General features: G+C 50.4%; 7 protein-coding genes and 1 non-coding gene across 8 annotated transcripts; 3 read left to right on the top strand and 5 right to left on the bottom strand.

Annotated features, from left to right (window-relative positions):
• Positions 1-35: 35 nt before the first annotated feature.
• J4E82_003013 (uncharacterized protein) lies at positions 36-3,713 on the bottom strand (the record flags this gene model as incomplete). Its single annotated transcript, XM_051729304.1, has 1 exon — positions 36-3,713. The coding sequence occupies one exon, from the start codon at positions 3,711-3,713 to the stop codon at positions 36-38; it is 3,678 nt and encodes a 1,225-aa protein (XP_051591019.1).
• Positions 3,714-10,248: 6,535 nt separating this feature from the next.
• Positions 10,249-10,872, bottom strand: J4E82_003012 (uncharacterized protein; the record flags this gene model as incomplete). Its single annotated transcript, XM_051729303.1, has 2 exons — positions 10,249-10,347; positions 10,399-10,872. The coding sequence occupies 2 exons, from the start codon at positions 10,870-10,872 to the stop codon at positions 10,249-10,251; spliced, it is 573 nt and encodes a 190-aa protein (XP_051591018.1).
• Positions 10,873-11,545: 673 nt separating this feature from the next.
• On the bottom strand, positions 11,546-11,644 carry J4E82_003011. The gene has a single exon. It is a non-coding gene; the product is annotated as a tRNA-Glu (tRNA).
• A 426-nt stretch (positions 11,645-12,070) lies between these two features.
• J4E82_003010 (uncharacterized protein) lies at positions 12,071-13,269 on the top strand (the record flags this gene model as incomplete). The annotated part of the gene is made up of 2 exons (XM_051729302.1): positions 12,071-12,479; positions 12,533-13,269. 2 exons carry the CDS (start codon positions 12,071-12,073, stop codon positions 13,267-13,269), a joined length of 1,146 nt encoding a protein of 381 aa, XP_051591017.1.
• Positions 13,270-13,622: 353 nt separating this feature from the next.
• Positions 13,623-14,759, top strand: J4E82_003009 (uncharacterized protein; the record flags this gene model as incomplete). The annotated part of the gene is made up of 2 exons (XM_051729301.1): positions 13,623-14,073; positions 14,122-14,759. 2 exons carry the CDS (start codon positions 13,623-13,625, stop codon positions 14,757-14,759), a joined length of 1,089 nt encoding a protein of 362 aa, XP_051591016.1.
• A 1,127-nt stretch (positions 14,760-15,886) lies between these two features.
• J4E82_003008 (uncharacterized protein) lies at positions 15,887-16,999 on the bottom strand (the record flags this gene model as incomplete). Its single annotated transcript, XM_051729300.1, has 2 exons — positions 15,887-16,889; positions 16,941-16,999. The coding sequence occupies 2 exons, from the start codon at positions 16,997-16,999 to the stop codon at positions 15,887-15,889; spliced, it is 1,062 nt and encodes a 353-aa protein (XP_051591015.1).
• A 3,332-nt stretch (positions 17,000-20,331) lies between these two features.
• J4E82_003007 (uncharacterized protein) lies at positions 20,332-22,100 on the top strand (the record flags this gene model as incomplete). Its single annotated transcript, XM_051729299.1, has 2 exons — positions 20,332-20,743; positions 20,791-22,100. 2 exons carry the CDS (start codon positions 20,332-20,334, stop codon positions 22,098-22,100), a joined length of 1,722 nt encoding a protein of 573 aa, XP_051591014.1.
• A 1,790-nt stretch (positions 22,101-23,890) lies between these two features.
• On the bottom strand, positions 23,891-25,194 carry J4E82_003006 (uncharacterized protein; the record flags this gene model as incomplete). The annotated part of the gene is made up of 3 exons (XM_051729298.1): positions 23,891-24,810; positions 24,868-24,997; positions 25,048-25,194. 3 exons carry the CDS (start codon positions 25,192-25,194, stop codon positions 23,891-23,893), a joined length of 1,197 nt encoding a protein of 398 aa, XP_051591013.1.
• Between the last annotated feature and the right edge of the window lie 1,730 nt (positions 25,195-26,924).

The raw sequence follows: 26,924 nt of genomic DNA, 5'->3' as shown, positions 1-26,924 counted from the left end.
CTTGTAACAATCAAGAAGATTGCTGACATACAAAATCAACCCACTTGGATAAGCTTCGCTAGATCCTTCAGTTTAACCGGCTTGCTTAAGAACATATTAAAGCCACTACCAATCGCCTCGACTCGTGCAGCCTCCGACTGTAAAGCAGTTACAGCAATTATCTTGGATGGCGTTAAACGATGCTTTTTCTCGTAGGAGCGGATCCGCTGAACGGCTTCATAACCGTCCATGACAGGCATGTTGATGTCCATAATGATTGTATTTGGCATACCGGTTCTTACTATGCGGACGTTTTCCGCTCCGTTGCTGTTACACGAGCTAAGATTTCTGTGAGCGTTCTCGAAAGCGTCAAGAGCAAGCTGGCCGTTCTGCGCGAGGATATGCGAGTACTTGTACTTTTTAGCGAAGGTAGAGAGAAGCTTGAGATTGATGTCGTTGTCATCGACAAGTAGTAAGATTGGAATTTGGGTGGGAAGTCCGAGTGCAGATGTGACTTCGGTTGACGGGGTACCCAGTCCCAAATTCCGTGCAGCCTGTGAGTCCAGACCAGCCTGGGGGGCCGATATGCGATGTCTCGATGAGGGGAACAGCCGAGCTTCTGTTGGCAACGAATGTACTGGAAGCACATGTGCTGACTTATGAGTCGACCGCGTTGGATGAGCCCAGGCCTGCTCTACAAAAGTAATATCAGTCGTCGCCCTTACTGGGCCAAACGATCGCAGTTGGGGTTGACTCTCAGTTCTGATGTCACGTAGTGCCACATCGTCCGCTGAGTTCTCCCTTCTAGACTCTTGATAAGCTTCTACTATGTCCAAACCTGCCATCTTAAGCTTCTCGTGCTGACGTAAAGCGGATGAGATTGCTTGAGTGATCTGTTTGATGCCACATGGGAGAGCAACATGTTCCATGGCTACATGAAACCGGAGATCGTCCGTTGCCCACGAGTCTCGTAGTATCCGTGCACTTGAATTATGGTTGCATATAACAAGCACAGGAGCAAGACCGTCGGCATTCTTTGCATGGAGATCATCCGTAGCACTGCTGTTTCGTAGTGTTGCAAGGCATCCAGCTAGTTCAGCTTCCATAACGACTATCAGGTCGTATGAACTGACGCTTTGCCACTTGCATCGCTCGAAATGTACGCCCATGAACTTGAGATTGTTTTCGACAGAAGCGATCGCTAATGAAGATAGTGCTGTTGTCGAAGAATTCTCAAAATCTGTTGGAACTTCTGTCCCTGTGACAAGACCGGCCTTCAGGACTCCAAAGACATTTGGGGAAGTTACAATTCCCTTGTCCCAAGAGTCACTGCGATGCGAACTGTTCTGGCTATGCTCTAACGGCACAAGTACAGTGACACAAGTGCCTGTGCCCTTTCCATTGCTTACGACTTCGATCCTGCCACCCATTGCATGTACAATTCGTGAGACCATGTGCAGACCAAGACCTAAACCATCGGACATCGTATCTTCTTGAGCAAAGTCATGGAAAAGACGATCGTTCTGAAACTTCTTCGACATGCCTATACCAGTGTCGGAGACAGTAAGCAAAGCATTGAAGCGCCGACGTGATCCTGGCTTGGGCTCTTGCTTTAGAGAGACCCTAATGAAACCGGAAGGTGTGTACTTGAGTGCGTTGGTGAGGAGGTTTATGCAAATCCGCTTCCAGCCGCCTGTCGCTAAGCTGCATGTCCAGGCCTTGCAGTCAGAACGGTCAATGTCAAGAATGACCGATGGGTGAGTGTCCTTGTGGAGTCTTTGGCCGTAGTAAAATGAGTATATAGAGGATATGATGGTATCTTCGGTCAGAGCATCTAATGCCACGCTCTTTTGTAGTGCTTCTAGATCATCGGCAGAAGAACTTCCGGTAGGTGGTAAAAACTTCCGACTGATTTTTGAGCCCTTGGCAGAACCCTTTCTCAACCGCCGACTCTTAATATTTGCGAAATCAAGCAAGTGCTCGATGATTTCAAGCAACGTGCGTCCGCATGAATCTATTTGTTCAAGAAACGTCATTGCTGTGTCGTCTAGCCCGCGGTCCGACAATAACTCGCATGATCCAAGAATACCATGCAGCGGGGAGCGGAGCTCGTGAGATATGCTTGAAATGAAGTCTGACTTGGCTTTGTCGGTCCCAACCACTTCAAGACGTTTGGTTTCAGCAACGATGATGTCACAAAAGGCAGCAACGAACTTCATCTCTGTTTCTTTGGCAAAAGTCCTGAACGGATCAAGAGTCCAGTACAGACCCGCAACAGCCCACCGTTTTCTCGTATAATCCCAAATGCCACTGAGTGCTATGCATCGCGCACCGGGAAATGCCGCTTGCAAAATTTCTCCGTCACTCTTCCGATCTTTACGGGTGGCTTTACGTTGCTGAACGCTCGGTGACAGCGCTGCAGCAGCGTCGATACCAGCGCCAGATTCGTCCGAAGAGAAGCCATCTTCCGAATGCGTTTTGAGGTGTTCATCAAAAGTCCAGACTTTTCCTCGCGGATTACGATTCATAAGCTTACGTAAGAATACTTCCGTCAACTTTTTGGGAGGCAGACTTCTGGGATGATTCATCCCTGGCATATCATTACGCACAGTTTGTGCACAACCCAACACCTGACAGACTCTTGCGCGCTTGACTCGTGGCTCAGCTGCAGATTCTGAATGTGAAAAGGTGCCTGTAGAATCGCCGCTCTCAGCAGTACTGCCTTCGACAGACTCAGCATTCTGGTCATTGCTCAACCCGCCAAACACTCGAACGGACGCGTCGAGAAAGACAACTCCATTGATGTTGAGCGATTGACAAAGGATTTCAGCAGCACGCTGATACGTACTCTTTGGATCGTCGGCAATCTCTTGCGGACGAGGCAGTGGACGAACCATTGAGTTTCCCATCGGAGACGCACTAGAGTTTGGTACACTTCCAGCATCTGTCCGCACCAATCGATCGGGTGAACCATGTTTCTGATGATTTGCAGAAGAGATTTTGCTGTATTCGCTTGATTGTCGTAGAGAAACAGCATCCTTTTCAAATACTTCGGCATGGGTTGCTAGTGGGCTTGGTTGATGCTGAACAACAAAGTGATCCGTTAACGACCGCGAAGATGGCGTGAAGGACGTTTCCGTAACATCAACCAATGCATCGGGCAGGCGATACTCAGCAGCGTGGGTGTTTTGGGCTTCTACGTCAACCCTTTTCGGAGGTGTATGGGTTGCTGACGGCGTTGTACGACCCGCATCTGAAGTCCCTCCACGCACAAAGTCTCCAAGTCCAGCCACCATACGATTGGTTTGCTCCCGCTCGGCAAGAGCACGCACAGCCTCGAGATGGGTCATGACCGTTTTCGACATGTCGCGCAGAAAGATGAGATCCTTATCCGAAACCCCATCTCGGACTTTGTCGTCAAGAATGCAGTATGCGCCAATGTTGATGCCAGATGGCGTAGTTATGGGTACACCGGCGTAGAAACGACCATTGGGAAAGTCAGTGACGTACGGCCTCGTAGATAGGTCCGGGTGCTTGGTCAGGTCGTTTACTACGAACGCGCTCTTCTTGATGTCGCTATCTGCAGCAGCGGAGATAGGAAATGATGGAAGATTGACGGTAGTCTCGCAACAGGCAACATCACGAGGAATAACAGAGTGGCCCATCCAGACCTCATCTCCGGGTTCGTGTATCGTATCATCTTCGAGCGATAGCGTTTGCGTCGCCTCAGCCATGATGTAGGCGTGATTGACATCAAAAAAGAAAATCAAACAACGGCGAGCCCTCAGCCTTAGAGCACCTAGCTGGCAGAAGGCTGTAAGAATTTTATCGGGACATGAGACAGCTTTGTGTTTGCCTCTGGCGTCAGGATTGCGGACGTCGCAGAATTGAGGACCATAATCAGACATCTCCTGGAATGGGCCATAGTATCTTGATAGAACTATTAGCACCGCCGACGAAGGATTGTTAAACAGACATTCGACCCAAAGGATAATTGGATGCCTACCGGTAAAATTGCTGCTCCCGCCTGTTCTCCCCCCGAACAGCTTTCCGAGACTCCCACGTGCGACCTGGCTTGAGGCAAGCACGTGCAGCCGGTACGTTGTCCATGACGGTACCGACAGAACCAAAGTGTGCGTGTACTCCGCAGGTTTTCTCGATACGATGGTAGTCCAGAGTATGGTGCTGGGCGAGAATGTGGTACGTGGCGACAGAAGTGACGTTTCTAATCTGCCACTAGTGTTCGTGTTCGCGCAAGGTTCCTCTACGGCCACGACGGATGGCGCTCAGCTTTGCGCTAGCAAGGTTGTAATTCGGCGCGTCTTATCATGTAATTTCTGCATGCGTTAGTGAGGTTCATTACCGGCCCGAACCAGCGGTCTACCATAGTAAAGCTATCCATCACGTACGGATTCAGGCGTAACTTCATGTTGGGTGAGCGGCCACAGATTGCCCGAACGTTGCACGACCATATTTGTTTTGATCTTCGGCAGCGAACCGGTCGTGGCTCTAACCGTGCTCCAGTTCATGCATCGCATAAGCCCGCATCTCAACCTTGCAATGCACAAGCGAGTGCATCTGCAGCACTGCAAACTAACGTCTATCCCTGGGTAGCAGGCTCTAGCGTCGCATTAAAAGCCCGAAGCAAGGCCTGCTACAACAAGGCCTCTTCTTCTAATTATAACGCAGCTGATAGATTCTAATAAAAAGACAGAAATACAATAAAGTACTGCGAGCAAGACTGTCTCTTCAAGATATTTATCAGAGGTCTTGTTGTTGTTGTTTTTGTTGTTGTTGTGTGAGAAGGCTTCCTACTATTAGCCTATATCTGACTCCTAATGCGACGCCCGAGGCAGGACACCCTGTGTGACGAGACCCCACAGATACTCCCTAACACAACACATTCAACAACAAGTCAAGAAGAATAGATATCCTCAGAACAATAGCCTTAATCTATAAAACACATACTCCTCTAACGTCTGTTAGAAATTATTTTAGTTTACAGTACAATACATTAGTTTCTGATAAGCGTTACGCGACCGCCTCGCTTTTGCAAGCAGTAGATGCGTCGAGAGCTTATGTGTCCCATTGGAAATCAGTCAATTTGTGGCTTGCTACACTAAGATCCTATCCAGAGCATTACGCTTGAGCTCGGGAGGTTGTCATGCGTCTGTGCTAAATGCAAGACCACCTGCTAGAAGTGCTAAACAAGAAAGACTGGATGAGATGTATCGAATGAATGGTTGCATTCCGACATACAGTCACAGCTGCAAAAGGCGCATTGGCATACTGGACGCTTGTGACCTTTCTGCCTCTTGGAAAACCAATCCCTAGTCTTCGCATGGCTTGCGCTCCCCTCCCCTGGCCGCTCTCCGCCATGGATCTAGCGGCACTTGATATTTCGTGGGAGACTTCCACCATCAAACGCACCGACACACATCCTGACCTTGATCCAGCCGTCGAACCTCGTCAACACAACGTAGGCACTCTCTTTACGCCCGAAGCGATTGCGGCGGAGGGTCTATATACAAACTTCTCTTCATCCACTAAGGCTGAGTCCGTCAAACTGTCTGCTAGCACAGAAGACGCGCCTAGGCTTACTTATACCACCATGCGCCGTTCGATTCCCTCCAAGGCTGATGCTTTGAATCGAGACTGTCAGGTCCCCACCTCAGACCAAGATCAGTGGAGGCATCACGTCGCTAGTGAACCTGTTGGTACGCGATAATCCTGGAGGGATAGTTACGGCGGTGGCTTGGTGTAGCCTTTGTTTCGGTCAACATGTTAGGTCTGATTGCATGCGCCCTACGCCGAATAGTAGCTTGAGGAACATCAGTACATGGTCTTGCGCAAATAAAGAATACGCACCTCGATGGATGGCCAGACACCATGCAGCATGGACTGTTGCAAAGACAATCATGGCGAGAAGTTGAAGAAGCGCGAGTATGTCCGATCGAGTCCACATGATTGGTGTGTTGCTTGCTTTTTCCGAGTGGCGTAGTCAGGAGCTGTCAAGCGAAAATGATAGGCTTCAACCGAGTCTTTGTGCTTTAATCTACCGAACATTGCATTACAGGCTCCTCTCGTCTTATTTATACGCATTATGCTTTGCATCCAGATCCTGCAACTTACGCGCAGTGGAAATGAAGCTCTCATGGCATAAGCCTTCGCGCATCTCGATGCGGCTGCGGAACGGGAAAGACGTGGTGCCAAGATAACGCGAGTCCGTTTCCAGCTGCGGAAGGAAGGCTCGAGCGGCAGAGGTGGGGAAGTCTAATCTGCTTTGGGGTGCGGAACGCTGTGCTGACAAGTTGTCCCTCAGCCTCGTCACTTGCTGTCTACTCGTCAACACATGCGCTCAGCCTCCATCGACTGCCCTTAAAGACTCGACGTTTTCCATTTCTAAATATCATGTCAAACTCCAATATCTCAGAGCCTTCTGGGAGCTTTCCTCCAACCTACTTTATTTTACCTTACACCGCGTGCGCAAGGATCTGGGAATCTTCTTAGCAGCCAGAAATCAGCCTCGTCTGCCACCGCCATGGATCGCCAACACGCCGCCGCAGAACCCGAACAGCGAGATGAATATGCAACTGAATGGGCTCATCGAGAACTCAACACGATGCCCATAGCAGTCACCCAAACAAACACACCACAAGCTATGCTACCTATAGACGGTCGCGACACACTAAATAGCTTTCCAACGAGTGCGAACCCACGAGATATATCTCATTCAACTTCTTGGATGACCTTCCAGCCTTATCAACAACGAGCAGGATTTATTGGATGTGACCACGGACAAGGATCAGGCCTGCCAGAAGAGGTGCAACAGGAGCTCGCCGAAGCGGAGTTGCGACATACCGTAGCACGCTATGAGATCCTAGAGAAGGCAAAAGCCTTCTCACCAAGCTCACACTCCCGGATTATAGATGCTCCCTATATGGATCCCGTCATAGGTAGCACAATCACCGACTATGGTGGGGAATCTGGTCCTTCCAACGCGCTCATGCATTCACATCAGCTTTTCAACCACGGCCCTATGCCAAATGATAGCGACAGCATGCGTGACTTCAACCTCGGTGTCTGGCCTACACAGCAGATTCCAGATACCGCGTTTGATCTGAATCCCTCCCAGAATGGTGTCCATGATCCAAATCAGATGAGCATTACCCTTCCTAATATCCACGTCGACGATCCTAGTGCTCCCTATCAGGCGATGTATCGTGAGCCATTCACGGAGACCTCATTGCTACCCAGAACACCACCTTACAACAGAATGATTTCCATCTTGGATACAGGCGACCACGGAAACAACGTATCTTTTTCGGAAGCTACTAATCATTGTCGCAACACAGAATCAGTTCTTACGCCGCAAGGAGTTGGATCCGTCGCTGTTGATACAGATATTCTGGAAACACATCAGATGGATGACACGGCCTACAATATAACGAGTCCTCTTACTGTTCCACCGTGGAACGGCAACATCGCTTCGCGTCAAGGCCATCGCTTTGTTACAGTGACGCGTGGGTTGTCGCCTTATTCGACGATGCAGCATTGTGCTACAGGCTGTAACGACCCAGTAGAAATTGCGGCTCCCCTGCTCCATTCCCAAACCATGACAGCCATCTCTGGAATCGGTGCTGACCAACGACCAATCGCTAAAAGGAAAACATGTGGTTCAAATAACGCTGGCGATGACAAAACAGTGTCCAGTCGTGCGCTTGACAACGTCTATTTTCATACAAGCCCCGAAGCTGATCGTGAACGTAAAAAACACCAACTCAAGCGTCGAAAGGTGACGACAAAAGCTTCGTGGTCCTGCTTTGGATGTCGCCTCAACAAAAGGAAGGTGCGTAAATCGATGTTTGACAAGCTCTTCTTGGCTGAGTCGCTGATCTCAACCGCAGTGCGAAACTTCGATCGACGGTCTTTGCCTTCGATGCAAGGACATACTGAACAAGAATGCCTACCGCACACCAGTTCAGAAGTTTACATGTGATATCAGGACGAGGTTCGCTGACTTCGCATATTCCTGCTTCACCAATGTACCGGAGGTATCTGATCCTACACGATCCTTACTTAAATCTGACTTCGCGATAAAAACATTTGGATTCACTTTGCCAACAACCGTCGACAACATTAAGAGGATTCATGGAGCTATGTTCAGCATGATGTGCGAACTTGTGGAGCGTCTCCGTAACTTCCTCGACTTCATGGAGCCACTACACGTCAGACAATTTATCACATTGTCCTCTTTACCGGTATTATGGAGTTACTCTTCGAGCATAATCAAGTGGCAGAAGATAATTGGCTCTCTTTGGCCGAGTCTGAAGGATGATCTTCACTTCCATAAGGAGTACCATATTCATAGACTGCGCCCAATTTCTCTCCATTTGCTTGACCATATGGAATACTTTGGAGACTATTGTGCAGTAGCTCTGATGCTAAACGTATGGTACGAGGAGATATCAGCCATGGATAAGAACCTCATAACAAGCAGCTCCGTGAAAGATCACCTTCAATCCTCTCTTGCGGACCGTATTCTACATATCTATCGCAGCCTCTTCCCTACCAGTACTGCTGGCAAGACCTTGCGGACAAAAGGGTTTGAAAGTCCCGCGCTGGCGCTCAGTCTTTTCCATTCCACAACCGGACTATTGCCGTCGCACTATCGCCAATTATCCATGGGCGATATTGCATGGAACCTGTTGCTACGTCAGAAGACATCAATACGCTCAGATGAGAACCTATCGTCGGAAAAAGCTGATCCGCACTGCCAGAAGCCACCGGAACATTCCTTTCCTGCGCTGAAGGCTTACGTTCCCGCACAGCTATTGGCCATGTTAGGCCTGGATACAGAAACGCAAGATTTCAGTGCAAATTCGAAATGGATGGAACCTGTCGAAGTGTGTATCTTGAAACAGCTCGCGAACTACGATGCAAAGGTTCAGAAGGAGATACTCGGCCTTTCGCCCTATACCCTGTCCGTTGGAACCAAGGCGCTTTTCGACAAGGTCAATAGAATCTTTGCAGAGGAGGGTCTTGTTCATCAGGACTTTCCATCTTGGGATTGTGGAGGAAGAGCATTGCTGCCTGAGATTGTTAACATGTCCGTTCGCTATGGCACAATGCTCATAGCGTCTCTAGAGTTTTGGTCGTCGTTGCACGAAAGAGAAGTAACTCTCGCTGAATTTGTCATGGAAAACCGAGACTTGGAAGATAAATATTTTCATGTCTTAGCTCGTGACCCGGAATCTACCAAAATTTATGCGATGTCTGTTGTTTTGGACTGGGCGTGCAGTCTAGGGTGGCGGGTCGATATGGAGGTAGCAGAGAAAATTGTAGCGAAGATGTTGTCAGTGATTGGATAAGTGGTGGTGATGTGTTGGCTTTATACACTCCTCCTTGCAGTCTGGATACAAATAGTACTCTTGTCGAGCCCTTTTCTTAGAGTGATCCTCTTGCCTGACAGTGCCTGTCTCTCATCAGATTCCTCTTACCCTTCCTATTCTGATCTCCCGAGTTTCCGGTATGCCATGCACGTCCAAGTACATGAGGCGCAATATTGTCTTGTCATAGGAAATGTTTGTTGTTGAAACATGCTAGATGGCTCGGTACCACGAACCATCATAAGGCTGACAGGAATTTTGCTGACAATCGTCTAAGTATGGGTAGACATGAAACGCAGACCATGGCTTGTCGATCATTAGCGCTATTCTGGCGTCGGACGCGTCGGGCTGATGTCAGATCGGGAGATGTGGGGAACGTAAGGCGTGACGGATGAGCCGCAAAGACGTATTATAGATACCATGCTTGGAGACGATTATGGCGATGTTTTATGATCGAGCTTTCCGTGGTTGTGAGGGTCGTGCATACATCAGTTAGGCGTATGATGTCATAGTTTCTGTTGAATGCTAGGCACTGCACAGCCATTGCTACCAAGCACGACGGATCTTGAGCCATAATGCATTGGGCAGTGCGACAGTGTGTAGCGAGACCATTCCTGGGTGTGTCAGCGATAGACTGCTTTCATTATTAGCATTAACCATTGGCAGTCCATCTTCCATCGTCACGTCACGGACGCCGACCGTTGCACGAGCACATTGCACACGACTTGTAGATAGACAAGAGGAACAAGTTTGACATATGACAGATTATTTATTTTTACTTATACATTGTGAACATACAATGTGTTGTACACATATACGGCCGTTGCAGTCTTCGCCAAAGTCGTCATTGCGGTCGTGGTTGCATCGAGCAGCCATTCGTCTATCGCCTGGGGAGAATATCCTTTGCACCATCCTTCAGTCTTTGGGCGGCATCGGCGACAGCATCCTTGGTCAGGTGGAAATGCGAGCCAAGGCGGTCCTGCAATGGTATTAGTATCGCCGTCATGACAGCACGGATTCACCAGCTTACCTGCTCTGCACCCATTCCGCCACCAGCCAACAGCTTCGCCCTTTGCTGACCATCGTAGCCAAGACCAAAGTACTTGGCGTTCTTCTCTCCGTTTGCAGCCACGCTTCCCGCAGCCTGTACTGCCTTGGCAGCATCGATGCTGTGCAGGGCCGGGCTGAAGTGTGCGTTGTACCGGTCCTGCTCGGCGCCGTCGCCCTTGTACTTGGCAGCGTCCTTCATGGCGTTGTAGCCACGGTCACCGATGCTCAGATGTTCGCTGTAGCGGTCTTGCTCGGCACCCTCGCCCCTGGCCAGGGCAGCTTGTTGCAGCTTGTCGAGGCCCTTGTCGACACCGCGGCGGATGGCATCGGTTGAGGCGCCGAAGTGCTGGCCGTAACGATCTTGCTCGGCTGCGGAACCGTGTTTTGTGGTGACGTCGAGGTTGACGGGGTGCGTAGCCGCAGCGGACTTCTCGTCGGAGCTGAACCAACCCATTGTGATATGATTCGAAGTGATTGGGTATGTGGAGCGGGTGTAAAGGTAGTAAGGACTTGTGAAATTGGGTTTTCAATTGCTGTGATGGTGGTGTGAGGTCGGAGGAGAGGTCGTGTTATGTTGCTGGGTTGCGGAGAACGATGACGTAGGAGCTAGCGAAGTGCGCCAAAATCCTTGCCCTGTGCCTGATCGTCATGTGAAGCTCACAGCCCGCCTCGGTCCACTAACCAGGTACATCATCATTAGACATGTCAAGTTTTCGAACATTCAGTGCTCTTATTTGTTTTTGTCACGTCCGCATGACGATGTTCTGCATCGGCGAGAAATGGTGGTCGACATACACTTCTGGCGGTGCACCAGCTCCCGCTGACCATCTACAGCCACTCGTGGCCACGCTCCTCAAGTTTGCGGGTGCGAACGCGGAAGCCTGCAGACTTGTAAGCGATGGCTACATAATCTTGTGCCTGCCTATACGCGGAACCATGCCCTCGCAGTGTGCTAGCCGTGGCATGACTTTGAAGCCAGCGACTGGGGTTCCCCAATCGGGGACGTGTGGGTTTGTCGGGGGGTACTTCGGGAATTGCTGCACCGCGCTAACAAAAATTCACTGCGGGCGTATACCGTCCAAACACCAACACATCTGGACTAATGCAGAAAGAGCAAAAAGAACATTTTCCGACACCGGGAATCGAACCCGGGCCTTGCCGGCACTGTACAGTGAACTGACTCTGCTAGTGAGAGCGGCAAATCCTAGCCACTAGACCATATCGGATGTTGTTGGGAGGATTTGACATAGTCATCTTATGATCTCATTAGCCACCACGAAGCTGACATTTACTCAAGTTCTAGCCCGTTCTGGCTCGGGCCGACTCCATCATGGGCACAAAAAGGCTTCAAGCACTATTGTGGCTTGATCCCGACTCGTCTCTAGTCTGATAGAGCTATATACCCTATACAGCTGAATATTGTGTATCCGGTATCACAGAAAGGCACCTTGTTTGACACTGTTTGCTGCAGCTTCACAATGACCATAGTCCTGTCAGCTGCTGGCCGGCTTGCACTAATGATTGCTACGGTAATAGTATAAATCACAAAGACAGGCTCCCTTGTTCATCCCTCTTCTCCAGCGCTCAAACATCCGTCGCATTTTATTCCTGTTCTCCGTTCCAACCGTCATAGCACTCGACATACCCTCATCATGGACGCGAAAAGATGCTCTCATTGCCAGAAACCAGCGACGACGATTTGTTTTGGATGTAAAACGCATGTCTACTGCAACGGAGACCACCGACGGGCGGATTGGGACAACCATAAGGAGTATTGCGAAAGTGTTCAACTCGAAACTTCTCTTACGATGGCCGCTGAAGTCGTCCAACAAGCCTGGCTTACATTGAAGGAATATACTTGGCCAATTCCAATCTCAAAGGTTGAGCTAGAGGACCAGAAGGTCGTAGCCTACGAGGACGGTACCGCTACGAAAACTTTGTTTTCAGATCTTTCAGATGTCTGGTTCCCAGATCAGGTCGCTGAACATGCGCTCATGTGCTTTCGGTATCCTTTTATGCCCTTAGTGTTGACGGAATCCTTGATTACACAGCTTATCAAGCGTGAGTCTACTCACAACCCCTTGCAATCAATCATTGTTCTAATACTATCCTAGAAAGCGAATTTCATCTCCATGAAGTTGAGGTCGAGCTGAAAGACCCACTGCGAACCGTTACTTTTGTGCATGCAAACGGCACAAAAAGATCGAACTGGCCTTTTCACAGGCTCATGCTTTTACGAATCACTCACAAGCGGAGTGGTAAGCGTTGGTACATGAATCCGTCTGGCACCGATTTCGGACTTACGCAAAACATCTTCCCGGCTGCAGAATTCGAATCGGTTCACCTCAAGAGGCTTTGCCGAGTTTTCAACGTTGGAAAATGCAGAGAATTTGAGGAGGCTTGCGCCAGAATCCAGAGATCCGATTCGTTTTTGACACAAATTGACTTGACCATTGCGTGGCTCATGCGAAAAGTACTCTCCAATTTTCTACGGCAGCCCGGCAACGCTCTGGCAAGTATCGTTCGTAGACCCGGCACAGTTTCTTCTGCTTGGAAACAATCTTTGACGAATGTGTTGACTGAGGCTGTACGTGGATACGTCGCACGTTACGATCCAAGACAGTATCTGCATGCCGTGCATCGCGAAACTGATCGAATTGTTTGTGAGGGCATGATACAAGAAGTGGCTCATCGCCACATCTTTGTTGACGTAAGAACGGCGGCGGAGCGTGCAGATAATTCAGCTCCTGAGACTGATGCAGCCCAATACTTGTTGCAGCTGAGGAATCAATTCAGCGGCCCGCAACTAGATCTTGTGCTGGCGGCAATAAGGTCGACGAACTTGGGGTAGGTAAGGTATGTTTAGATTGCATGGTCTAATTGGGAAAGACCTGACATAAGTTGTAACATCCTCTAGTCAATCTATACTGCTTATCACCATTTGTATTCGCGCCTTCATTCTCGAGATAGTCCACAAAGGTCTCTCATGGTGAACTTTCTACATTATGTGAGCTAACGTATTGAGCTGCCATTCTGGGTGTTTTGCGCCTTCCGACTCACCTTCACCTCGTTGTCGCGTACGACCGGAACAAATATCGCCCGCCTTCACCTGCGCAACTCGCTACGACAAGAACGCACACACTGACCCGCATTGCGACTACCACGTAACCATACATCTCGGTCTCGAAGACAAACCCCCCGACTATGGAGACAGGAGCAGAAGCAGCGTGCGTCGTGTGTGGCGAGCCCGCTCACAACAAATGCGGTGCTTGCAAGCTGGATACCTCATCGCGTCACTACTGCGGCAAAGCCTGTCAAGTGAAGGATTGGCCGACTCACAAGAAGGCTTGCAAGGACATCCAGAACGCGAACCTTGAGAAGAAGCTTACTCGCGTCGCAAATATCGTTCAACAAGGCTATTACAGCTTCCGCAAGAATACCTGGGACATACCTATCGTGAAGGTGGACCGTCTTGGGAATGATGATTTGGTACTGTACATCAGTATACTACTCACTGTCAGCCGCGCAAAATACATCCCCGAATTTCCTCAGTATCTGGTTTCGGACAAGCTAACCGAGAACGCTATGCTCTGTGCGATGGTTCGCAGCGAGCCCGCAGCTTCGATGTATAGCATCATTGGGGAGCTTACGAAAGGTAAGATCTACTGAACTCATCGCAAGGCAAATCACTAACCCATTGTAGGTTTGGACGTTAAGATCGAGGAAATCCGCGTAGTTCTCAAACCACATGTCCACAAGGTGATCACCCGTATTGTCAACGACGGGGACCGTCATGGCTACCCCGGATACCAACCCGAACACAAACACGAGATCTTTCGCGTCACATCTACGAAGACAGAGAAAGTATGGGTCATCGATATCAGCGGCGCACAGTTTGGTATCCATCGAGCAATGTGGTCCTGGAAGGAATATCAATCTCGTTTCACACAAGAGGTTGATCAGGTCTTTCCTTTCGGTACTCACAAAGCCGCACTCAAGAAGGCGAGTGAGATTCACGGAAATCCGACTATGACCTGTGGTGTTGCTGGAAAGATAGCAGAGTGTCTTGCTAGTGCGGTCAACGACGACTGGCACGCTGCGTCTGAATTCACCCTGTCCCAAATGGTTGCACTGGACGAAGAGCACTTCAACAAAGCCAAGTTGGAGCTTCTCAAATTCATGGACGACGTGGTTCGCATATTCGTTGACACCAACGATTTTCAAGCAGAATACAAAGCCGCGGTAGCTTATGAGCTGAACCATCCTGGCCTCAGTAAACGTCGTACCGAAGGAGTCTTGAACGCCTTTTTCGCTAGCGTGGCTAGCTCGGAGACTGTTTAGAGAACGAATTCTACGAGTGAATCTCGCATGATTGGATTGCTATCAGGTTTCGGATCGGCTTTGGCAAGACTGGATCGATATTGGGCTAGGTCTCATGAGCACAGCGGAGGAATCCAGCGTATGAAGCTTTGTATACATCGTTCCTGAAGGCGGCACTGGAGCCATGGTCTACTTACGTAGTTGTAAATCAATGCGGGGATCTCCACAGTTACTCACCTTCCCTGTCGCTTCAACCCCGCAGGTGTTGTCTTTAGTAGCTTGTTCCTCTTCACCGTGTCTTTGACGACGAACTCAACATGTTAGACGATGAGTGAAATTCTTAACACAACTACTAGCTATCAGAACAGGCCAGAGATGTGGCGTATTCTTGTAATCATTCCCACGCCCACCAAGCAAACTCTTTGGAAAGTCTCTTTATATCCGGGACCTTCTCGATGCCAAAATGGGTAGCACCACCTACAAACTCGCAATTGCTTCGAAGAAACTACGCGCACATACCATTTGAAACGATCGCAGAATGGTCGTGGCTTGCTGTGCAAGAATCATCCTAGGCGACCATATCAGAATACCGCCATACGAGACAATCTTGAATATGGTTGATATAGTGTGGAAAAGCTGAATGAACGAGTGGGATGTCGAGACGACGGAAAAGATTGTAGCAAAGGAAAGTTGTGGAGACACCCGGAAGCTGATGCAGCGCAGAACTCAAACCTCGAGCGAATTGAACATTGGAACGGTCGAAGCTTGGGCAGCGAACGTAGTTACCACCGACGACAACGAGACTTACTCAGTTGGCAATGAGATAACCATATAATCAGCTGATGGTGATATCTACTTTAACGATAGCCAGTTCATCCCTTGTCCAGATGGCAAAGCATACTCAAGCGACGACTAAATGTACTCAGTGGATGCGAACGTTGTGTAGTAATCGAAGTCGACGCTGTGATGATGTAATGTAGAAGAGGAGTTTACAAACAACATGATTCTGCGTGGACATGAGCATTTGACGGAGATGAAAAGCATAACGTGAGAATATGTTAGTCATCAGATATAGTGAACCCGAGTCTTGATACAATGTACAGATTACTCAATATCTACATAATAATTCCATCGTTCCTGACACCCTTCTAATGCTTCTTGCTCTGGATACCCTTGAGAAGGCCCTTGTACGCAGGCTTCTTCTCGTAGTTGTCATCCCACACAAGGGCAGCACCCTCGCCGGGGAAGACACCAGGAATCCAAGAGTACTTGTCGGAGATACCCCAGACAGTGATACCAATGCATCGCTTGACAGCCAAGCAAGACTTGGCAACGCGCTCGTAAGCATCAGCCTGGACCTTCAGCTTCTCGGGAGTAGCAGGAGTGTTCATGCGGAGATCGAGCTCGGTGTAGACAACATCGACGCCAAGGTCGGCAGTCGCGCGAAGAGCAGCCTCGAGAGTCTTCTGGTCGGGAGCGGCTCCAGGAGCAGTGGGAGTGGACTCGCTAGCAAGATGAGCCTGGTAGCCAACACCGTCGATCTTGACGCCGTAAGACTTGATGAGCTTGACGATGCGTTGGGCACCCTGGGTCTTCTCCGCGTTGTACTCAAGGTTGTAGTCGTTGTAGAAGAGATCGGCGTGGCCGTTGTACTTGTTGGCGAGGCGGAACGCAATGGGGAGGAAGGCCTCGCCGATGGTGTCATACCAGACACTAGAGCGGTAGGTACCATTCTCGTTCAAAGCCTCGTTAACTACGTCCCAACGTGTGCAGACGCTCTTGTAGCGGGTCATAACTTTCTTGATGTGGTTCTCCATGATGCCGATGAGGGTCTTGTTGTCAAATCCGCCCTCCGATACCCAGGGAGGCAGCTGAGAGTGCCATACCAGGTTGTGGCAATGAATCTGGAGGTTGTTTTTCTTGGCGTATGCCGCATAGCGATCGGCATCCTCGAAAGTGAAGTTGTTGCGGGATGGTTCAAGAGATTCCCACTTCATCGCGTTCTCGGGGGTGAAGGAGTTGAAGTCGGCCTTGATGATTTCGCCCTCACGAGTCTCGTTGCGGAGAGTCAGAGCGGTACCAATGAATTCCCGACCTGCCTTCTTCATGGACTTGTAAAGGCTGTCATTGTCCTTGCCATGGCCAGGGGTACTATGTAGATGTTAGCGAGTCGTCGTTATGACTGAAACACGAGCTGCTTACGGGCTGGCAACGGCAGAGCCGGCAAGCGCCAGGCTGGCGACGATACTTGAGAAACGCATGTTGATTGAGACTTCGAGAGTGTTGACTGATTCGAAGTTGTCTGCCACGGATACCTTTGAACAATGGACCGGCCTGCTATGCTATATATTCTTCTGCGGTTATTCTAGAACTCTAGCGTATGCATGCTCAATCTATCTATCCGCTCTCGCGGTTCGTCTTCACCCCAGTCTTTTTGTTTAACCGGGCTCGTGGCTCATGTGCAAACGTGCCCTTCGTTGCTGCGAGTCCTTTGACCTGGCTGCATGGCGCCACCTGCTTGCAGGTTGCGGAGTTTCTCCAGACTAATCCACAAATCAACCGGCTTGGACCTCGGGATCATCGGGGCCAGCTCCTGCTTCTGGGGTAGACGTTCTGGGCGCCGCTGTCCATTGCCTAAGCGAAATGCACATCCGGGGTGAGGAAGCACGTGAGATGCAGGTCCCACTCATGTCGTGAACGTGGATGCAGGTATAGCTGCGTCCATGGAAGCTAGCCGGGTAATATGAATTCGCGCTCAGCCTCAAGCGCCCACTCCATCCATCCGAGGAGTCGATGGCGTTGATGATGGTGTTGATGTTGATTGAAGGAGTGATGGCGAAAAGTGAGGGGAAGTGCCTGGTTGCCGGGCCGTTCAGGGTCCACGCCCGTGGTTGATTGACGCGACCCACAACACTGTGAACAGCGATCAACATGCACAACAATATATCGCGCATCTTCTCCACGTCAAGCCAACAGCCCTTTTATTGCGACAGTGTCTGCCAGCTACTGCAACCATATCGCAGTCTCTATCCCCAACCTCCATTCACCGGCAGATCTCGCAACCCTCGATGAATGACGACGAGAGAAGCCTTGTAGATTTAGCCCACCCGTAAAGCCACGATCTATCGTTTCCTATTTTAGCGTGAAGGATAACGTGTGGGCGTCCCGCCCCAATGACAAAAGGTTGGACTTTAGCCATTTAACCGGCGCCGCATCAATTTCCTCTCTTTGCCATACTGGGCGTTTTTCGAATCTACGACACGATACTGATGGACTTGAACTTGCCACAGCAGAAGTAATCTGCGCGAGAGCCAGGCGCCGAGGTGCTCATGGAGGTGGCGACCGGAGCTATGGGGCCGACGACTGGCGCATGGCTAAAATTGCGACACGGCTTATCCATCCCGCCAGTGACTAGCTGCCCAGCAATTCCGCTGGAACGATGACATTGCAATGATCAGTCAATAACGCAAAGAGCGTACGAAGACAGTCCTTGGTATCTAGCGGTTGCTAACAAGAGAAGCCAGAACGTTTGCTTTCACCTACTGTTCCAAGTCCAAATTGCCATCGTCGTTCCAGACTTCTATTGCAGGAGGGATGGTCAGTTTCGGAACCAGAAAACTACAACTCTTGTCACCGCGTTCCGCATCTGTGTACTCTTCTACAAACTCTGCTGCTCGAACACAATGAGTGTTTATGGATTTACGCATATACACGCCTGCTCAGCTGGAGATAGCCGGAAGTTTGGCCAGCGATGAACGAACCCACGGAACTCTACTCGTCGATGATTACTTATGACCAAAGGTCTAAACCGAAGATGACGCAGGCTGCAATATACTGCATGGTCTCTCATCTCCAAAGTTCAGGATGCTCTTCCCAATTATTCCATCCAAGCCCCGAAACTATCGAATGTGGAGGGTGTGACGGTGGTATTGTGGCAATAATGTTGCGTGTCTCTCCTGACAAAATGCATCGTACAGCGCATGTCATGATTGTCCGTCTCACGTATCCTCATAACTGCGTCTGCAAGACCCCGCACTACGTTGTGAACCAACGACATTGCCTCTCACATCCGTATAGAGCACCATGCCTTCGGCATCTAGATTCGGTCGCTATGTACCCCGTCGAAAAGACACGCAATGGTCCGAAACGATACGAAGTGTCTACATTCTGCAGCGCTGCAGACCCAATATTGCGTTGCGATTCCTTACCACCCGAGGACTCCGCTCATTTGGACGATCCATGAAGGAGGCCTGATTACCTGCGACAAGACCATGGCTTGCAGCATGTCAAGCCCAATACGAGATGTAAGGAGAGTCTGTAACACTTGCGCATTGCCGAATATCGCCGACTGTGCTATAGCAATACCGAAAGGCAAGGGTCCCAGGCGAAGTTCTTATACATACTGTCGATAAGAAGATTGAGAGCTAGGCCAAGTCAAAGTATGCAGAGAGGCAAATTTGTACGGTGAGAGAGCAAGCTGATATTGCTGGGTTGTAACATATCTAGATACTGACCATCAACGAAGTAGAGTCAATGTTTTCAGTTCACTGTAGTACCTCGGCTCCCACTTTTGCCATTGAGTGACTTACTCAGTTGTCAGGCCGCCATGCGTGAGAAAAGTTCACAGAACGCTAACAGACGGTCAACGTAAGTGACAAAATTTGTAGTGCAGTGTAATGCGACGCGACTGTTTCTTCACGCGTCGGACACCCCAGCCATCCAATAGCAAGATATAGTTCCTGAATGATTCGCGACCAGGGTACCCACCTTCGGTATCAGCGAGGAGATCTATCGCGGCTGGAACGAAAAGACCAGGAGAGGCGAACTTGGGCATGTCCTCCGGTTATGAGGTTGGGCATACAACGATCGACAGAGTTATCAAAGAAGCGAGCGAGATCAGCGAAAGGGTTGCAGACGCGAGACTTTTCCCCGAATGACGCTAGACAATCATCACGCGTTGATTGGCTCGATGTGCGGGACACCGCGTGGCTGAACAACGTTCCGACGTTGACGGACCGAATTTGACATTTTTGCACCCCCGCAAAAGGCCCGTCCTGTCAGGAGTGTTGCAACATGCTCTCATTTCGATTCAGGGAATCTTGCAGTTCGAGTCGCGGGTTTCAGCAAATCAAGGCCACACCTACATCTACGCTGTGACGTCATCACCTATTGGATAGCATCGAGAACGCGCACAGGCCGCTAGGCGCGATGACGGAATCCCGGATGCTTTGGATGCGAACTTTAGAGAGAAAGAGAGCGAGAACCACGTTGTGTATGGAAATGGGGTTGTTGTTATCATCCAGGTACTAGTCTGAGACTCTAGGTACCGGAGAACCTCGAGTGGAACAATCCAATGGGGATCTTTCCCTTACCCGATTTTTCAGTCGCTATCAACGCCCGATCTCAGAGCCCAGGTAACCATGCCCAAGGCCCCATGGCTCCAAGATTAGCAGATCATCCCCTGGTTCATGCAACCCTGTAAATCCATATCAAGGACAGTCATGACTGACCCCAAGAATGCCTGTGCGAGGCTGACGCTGTTACACAAACACAACACCAGACTTTGCTTTCTTGGAGGCCATTCGTCGTCGCGATGGCTTGCGCAAACGGTTCTACGCCGTTGCTCTTGCCTTGGACGAACAACTCGGTCTCTGCAGATGGCACCGTACTCTCCAGGGGCATCTCATTCTCCATCGGCACACCTCCGCAACCGTTTTCCTTGACGCCATCAACCCTCTCCGACAACCTCTTCATCAACAATGCAGCAGAATGTACGGCGGCTACGAACACCAGCTGCATTGGCCAGCTTGGTGGTATCTACGACAGTGCAGCCTCGACTACGTTCGCAGAGGTCAACTACGCGGTGTGGACAGGCAGTAGGGAGTCTGTGGATCTAGCATCCGCGAGCTCTTACATCTTTTTCGACGATGCCGCAGCGTTCGGTCTCAAACCCGATGCAAACAAGTTCACCACATTTCCCATGTTTACCAATGGGTCGACCGATAGTAAGTTCAAAAGATTGATCGATCTACGCAGCACTGACACATCCTAGCGAACGCGGACCCTTTCATGAGGAATGAACCTGATTTCCGTGCGACTCTGCCTTTGGGTTTGGACTCCAGTTTTCTCAACTTCCTCGTGGACGCAGGTCAAGCCTCTTCTCGGACGTTCGGATTATGGGCTGGATCAGAATCCGAAGAGACACCTCAAGACGGCCTGATCGTAGTTGGTGGCTATGATGAAAGCCGCCTGAAGAGTGCTGCAACTACATTTCCTATGTTCTCTGACTGTCCAACATGCGCTATCTTGACAGCCATCACGTACGATGCTGGTGGCACGAGCACTACGCTGTTCGCATCCAAGACGGACACCCTCGTTGTGCATCTGGACCCTTTCTCTTCGGACATAAGACTTCCAGCTGCGATGCTGGATGCTCTCGCCGCTGCAGAGAAGACTGCCGTCTGGAATGAGACTTCGCGCCATTTTGAGCTTCCTACGGATCCAGCTCCGGCAGGTACCATCACCGTTACGCTATCTGACATGGGTACTCCTGGTGGTGACGCATCAAAGCCTTCGGTTGCCACCTACAAGTCCGTCATACCGGCGACTGAGCTCTACAACCGGCCACGGGCATATAATGCTGCAGGAGTGTACGAAGTGGATAATGCGACAGTCTTTAACTTGGCGGTGACAAACCAAACTGGCCCGGCCGGTTCAGTCACTATCGGCACTCTGGGACTCCCTTTTTTCACGCAGAACTACCTCATCGTCGATCCAGACGCACAGAACTTCCAGCTCGCGCCTGCAGTCGTTGCGCCGGCCGATCCTAAAGGAGCGGATGCGAAGGTAAAGCAAGTGTGCCGCGTCTTGCCCGGCGCGAAGCAGAAGTCCCAGATCGCTGCTATAGCTGGAGGGGTTGTCGGTGCCATAATCGGTACACTTCTCATCGTCGGTCTAGTCCTGTGGCTACGCAAGCGTAGAAACAATGCAGCCAACCAACGACATTCTCGTGGCGAAAGCGATGCGCCTACTGCCACATCCCAGAACCCGATAGTTCGACGTATGCCTGACCACGTGTCCTTGGATAGTAGCTCTCTCGAATTGCCGCGCCAAGCTCCACCACCTTCCGCCATGGTGCTAAGCGATGGCACTACGTTTCCATCCCCAATCTCCGGTCGTTCAAAGAGTACTCGCAGCGGCAAACACGAGGATCCTCGGAGAGGCTTGGTCCATGATAACTTCAAGAAGGTTGATGAAGAAAATGACGGGAGACTTTTGGATGAAAGGCCTATGGGATTGAGCGAGACGATTCATTCGCGTGGGACACTACCTAGGATGGCTGCGGAGCACACGGTCGAATGATAGCATTGTTGTCCTTTTTGTTGTCGTTGCGCATAGCGTGGAAACTTGCCGGATTTCCTTTCTGTCCTTACGATCTTGTAATACCCAACTGCGGAAGAATGAACAGGAATACCATGTGCGCGAGCACTCTCAATATACTGTACCTTCGCCTGAAGCTGGCTTCTAGCTATAATAAAAACAATGCGTCTTGCAATATCCATGAGCGCTGGACAGCCCACGCACGCGAATGGTGTGCTGTGAATGTTCGCTGAGATGTGATTCTATTATAACAAGTTACTTGAAAAGGTGTGACACGCTCTCAAGGGGAGAATTGGACGCTATTCCTCGCGAACTCTTTCTCTACATACTTCTAGTCACGCAACAGTGCTTACCAATTCGTTTAACAATTTCTGAAGAGTAAGATCTAGAGCGTAGATTATATCATACGATACTGTTGATGTTGTCTCATATGACAGAGATGTCAGTTCATTTTCCCAAGGCGTGCGCGTGGTGATGCCACCGGAGAGGCACACCACAATTTCCATACAGCGCCTAACACCATGAGACATGCACTATACAAAAGAGGTCTAGCGCTGCCCCACCAATTCTGGAGGGGCCGCCGTCTTCTCCCAACCTTCCTGGATAACGCGCCATGGTCTGAACACATCTACCCTCATTTCCATCAGCACGGAAGGCCGATCTCAGATGACTTTTGTGCGATCCTTCCTTGAGAGGTTGTCTGCTTCATGGCATCGCATGGTCAAATCAACAACGAATTTGCAGATCTTGTCAACCTCGGCAACACTCTCCAGCAGGGCACAATGTACCGCCAATCCGTACTTGACTCATTATAATTATTCACGCGGCTTCACTACGTGCGAAGATCTGTTCCGCTGGGCTATCATAGCAATGATGCGCAGGACACAAAAGCTGGCCGTGCAATGACATGCACTACCGGTTTCACCTCGGCAGTACAAATTCAGAACGGCGCACACGGAGGCTTCCATGGCCATCACCCGCACCGGAATTCAGTTTTACCCCAACGCTCTCCCACAAGCCCTGCCGCTTCGTAGAGGTGTATCACTTGTAGCATTAATGTTCTCGCTGTCGGTGCGTACTGATGCAAGTCAGCATACCTTTTACATTGCCTCATGATCGGCGCTGGAATTGATCTTCATCAGAAGTCGACAACCTCGGAAGCAGCGTGAAGGCGCGGAACAGTAGTCATGTGATCTGTAAAGGTGGTCTTCAAGGCAAATACTCGGCAAGACTCTCATATGCTTCTGCGCGGATCAAGTAGTGTTGGTAGCGACATGATTAGACCACCATGGCACGTTCTCCTCGGCTGAAGACTACCGGACCTCTGCGAAGCTAGATGAACTGCAGAACAAGCGATCAGCCAGAGCGAACCGACCGCCGTCGACTACCCACCTACATTTGTGTCCTCAACCGCGCCACGAAACTTCAACATCCGTCGGGTTCTGGGCCAACTCAATGCTAAGATCTCCCCACATAGTGGCCGCATGTCACCACCAACGCTATTCAAGGGCGAAGTAAACTTCATCTTGACTTCTCGCGGGGTGGGCGGTGATCGTCTATACGGCATAATATGCTTGGGCGTATCTAGTGAGGATTACCACTATGATGGGGGCAATTTGGCGCAGCATTGATGGATGCACGGAGTCAGCTTTGTGCTTGTAAATTCGTCACTCTGTCGGGTGTCGCATGGATTATCTAGGGACACGATCGGTGTTGGCTTAGACACTTCGCTTGCCTGCTCGCTCCTCCCTCGACGCCAGAGATACTTTCCTTCATTTCGCCAATCCGCACTCAATCAAGGCCTTCTTGCCTTTCGTACCCTCCTCCTCCCACCAGATATCTCTTATCTCCAATCCTACCTTCCCTATCAGCTCCTTCCACTGGCTCATAGTGCGTTCTCCAGAGGCCAAATTCATCATCTGCCAATCCATCTTGGCATCGAAGTGATCGAATTCTGTCTCCGCTAGAATGACCTCGTGAATCAATACCACACTGTCCTGGGCCATCGCATCGATAATATTCTTCAAGATAGTAACAGCCTGCATCTCCGGCCAATCATGCAGAAGCATACGCAGATAGAAGGCTTTCGCACCCTTCAAAGACTGCGGCATGGGGTCGAAGAAACTCTGTCCAACGGTCACGGCTCCATCTGGCAGCTCCTTAGCCTGCGCTATCACACTGGGAAGATCCAACAGCACACATACGCCCTGCATTCCCTGCGCACGCTCGGAGAATTTGCGAACTTGATGGCCCACACCGCCGCCAATATCGACGAACAGAACGCGTGAGGGTTCGCTGATGGCAAGCCGCTCCTTTACGGGGTACGCTGCAACGAACGTGTCATGCTCGCCTGGCTTCCGGAGTGTCATCGTCTCATTGAATGCATCGAACATGCGTGCGTTCTCGGGCTTGTTCATGTAATCGAAGTAAGTCTCGCCTTTGCAGCCAAAGGCGTTGACGAACGGACTGTCGCGCGCATCGACAGGGTGTTTGTACCCGTTTGCGGCGAAGTAATCGGGTAACTTCACAGCTGAGCGGAAGTGGTACGAGAAGTGGATGACGGCGCTGCGGAGGGGTGAGCCAGTTGCCAGGGCGCGACCAAAAGCAGAGGGAGTATATCTTGGTATGGAGTCTGCAGTGGTTGTGGTTGTGGGGGTGAAGACTTCTGGAACTAGCAGTCGGAGGATACGTTCTGAAGGTGGTCAACTCGTGATTCTTTGTGCTAGATTGATTAAAAGGAAGGCCCTACCAATCAGTCTGATGTCTGCTTTGCTCTTCTCTGCTAGTTCAGTAGCAGTGATGGGCCCATTATGTGCCACGGCGATGTCGACGAGTTTGAGATCGACGACGATGATGATGACGATCGGGTCGTAAAGGGACTAGTATCATTAGCCTTCTAGCACGTCGTATTGTAATCGAAAAGACGCACGAAGAAGTGTCGCAGGAACTTTTCTAAAGGATTCTCCAGGGCAAAGGTGAGCTTCTCCGAGGCCTGCAGTAGGGCGAGGCGATCACTCTCCTTGAGACCTGCTGGTCCTTTGTTGGCAAGGTCAAGGATATCTTGGGCGAGCGTCATGTTGCGATGGCTTGTTTGTCTTGTTTGGGAACCGAGATGAGAAAGTTGGCCTGCTCTCTAGTTCTCTAAAGCAGTACTTATACATTCGCGCTCGGCTTACGGTCATAATGATATCGATAGTAGAGACACAGCTCCCCGGATGAGATGACCACCATACCAGAGGTTCCTAGCCATATCCATCCCATGTCAACGATACGACATGTGATCAGGCTGATCGAACTACCGCGATACATCATGTGTATATCTCGTGCCTATGCCGATCCCGTAATGTACCGAGTGTGTGAGGATACCGTGTGTCAGTGCGTGATGATACCGATAATGTGAATGCGCCGAGTTCACCATAATCCGCAAGGAGATCAGGCATGATCAAGACCTTAGAAGATTGTAAAACCGAGGTAATCATCATCCAGGACAGCTTGGTGGTCAATGCTTGTTGTAGTGCTCAATTCATTGCTCTATGCTACATTCTATCCGTAGAGGTCCAATGTGCGTATCTTCGTGCAAAGCAGCTCGGTCACTTCCAGTGATAGGGCCACACTGCTTCTGGTCTGGGGCTTGGCACGCAGAAGAAGAGACTCTCTTGTAAGGTTGAGGGTGCAAGTGTGCCCGCTCCAACTGCATGAGGTAATTCTCGCCGCTCTCTAATAGCTGATAGGTCTTCTGAGTCTGTAAATACACCGAATATCTAGGAAGTCAAACAATGAATGCACCGAGTGTTTGAATGCGCCGAATGTGTGGATGTACCAAGAAGACAGTGCTTGAGGCGGAGTCGGAATCAGTCTTTGCAGGTGCAAAGGGGCAGCCCGATGAGTAATCGCGAGGCTTGTTTAGGTAATGGAACGCCCGCCTCTTCATTCATACTTCTCAGGTCGGGCTTTATCATCATCGTCTTTCTCGAGACTTTGCGCATCGACGCCAGCCAACTTCTCATCGAGTCCTACCCCAGTCTTTCATCGCATGTCGCCCAAATCAAACAAATACGAAGAAGTGCAGCAACGTAATCCACGGATCCCCTACAAGAGGAAAATTCCGTTCAGTTGGAACTCCCCGTCAGCCTGTTCACATACAGGTATAGAGCGATGCGCAAGCAATGTCGTCTCGAACAATTGATTGGATCGACTCTGCTGCTGGTGTTAACCATATACCCATCAAGCGATCGTATGCCGGATGAATTTCCTCATCGCTAGATGACGCGCCATGTCGACAAGAAGCGAATATTCTGGTTCGGAACACCGGCTCACGCCTAAGGCTTACACGAACATTGGAACAGGTGCATGGCCACGAGCATCGCGTACGACCGTACGGAGTAGTCGTTCCATACGCGCATATCGTTCTGCATACCCAGATACTTCCTGATGTATCGAAAGGTGCGCGTCGCTATCCATTGGCGGTGGCTTAGCTTCCCCGCACTTCCGGAGAACGCTCCTCGAGCCGTCGCATTGGCACCTGTCACTAGCACCATCAACGTTTCTGCGACTGCAAACTCCGGCCCTACCTGCTGGGCGGGCTTACATGGAGGTACGTAGATCGACATTGAGCCGCGATCTCGCGTAACCCCAGGCTCGGCAATGACGATTCTGCCTTGGCTTGGGGTATTCTACATAGGAACCATCGTGCGAGGTTGCACCTGCGCTATCACGCGGTGCCACGAATGGCCCTTTCTTGCGACTTCCAGGTGTTTGCAGCAATGTTACACAGCACGCCGTTCTACTACACGTGTTGCCCCTCCT

Source organism: Alternaria postmessia (assembly GCF_024291825.1).
Source record: "Alternaria postmessia strain BMP 2775 chromosome Unknown scaffold_12, whole genome shotgun sequence".
NCBI lineage: Eukaryota > Fungi > Ascomycota > Dothideomycetes > Pleosporales > Pleosporaceae > Alternaria > Alternaria postmessia.
This window is presented reverse-complemented; position numbering and strand designations above follow the sequence as displayed.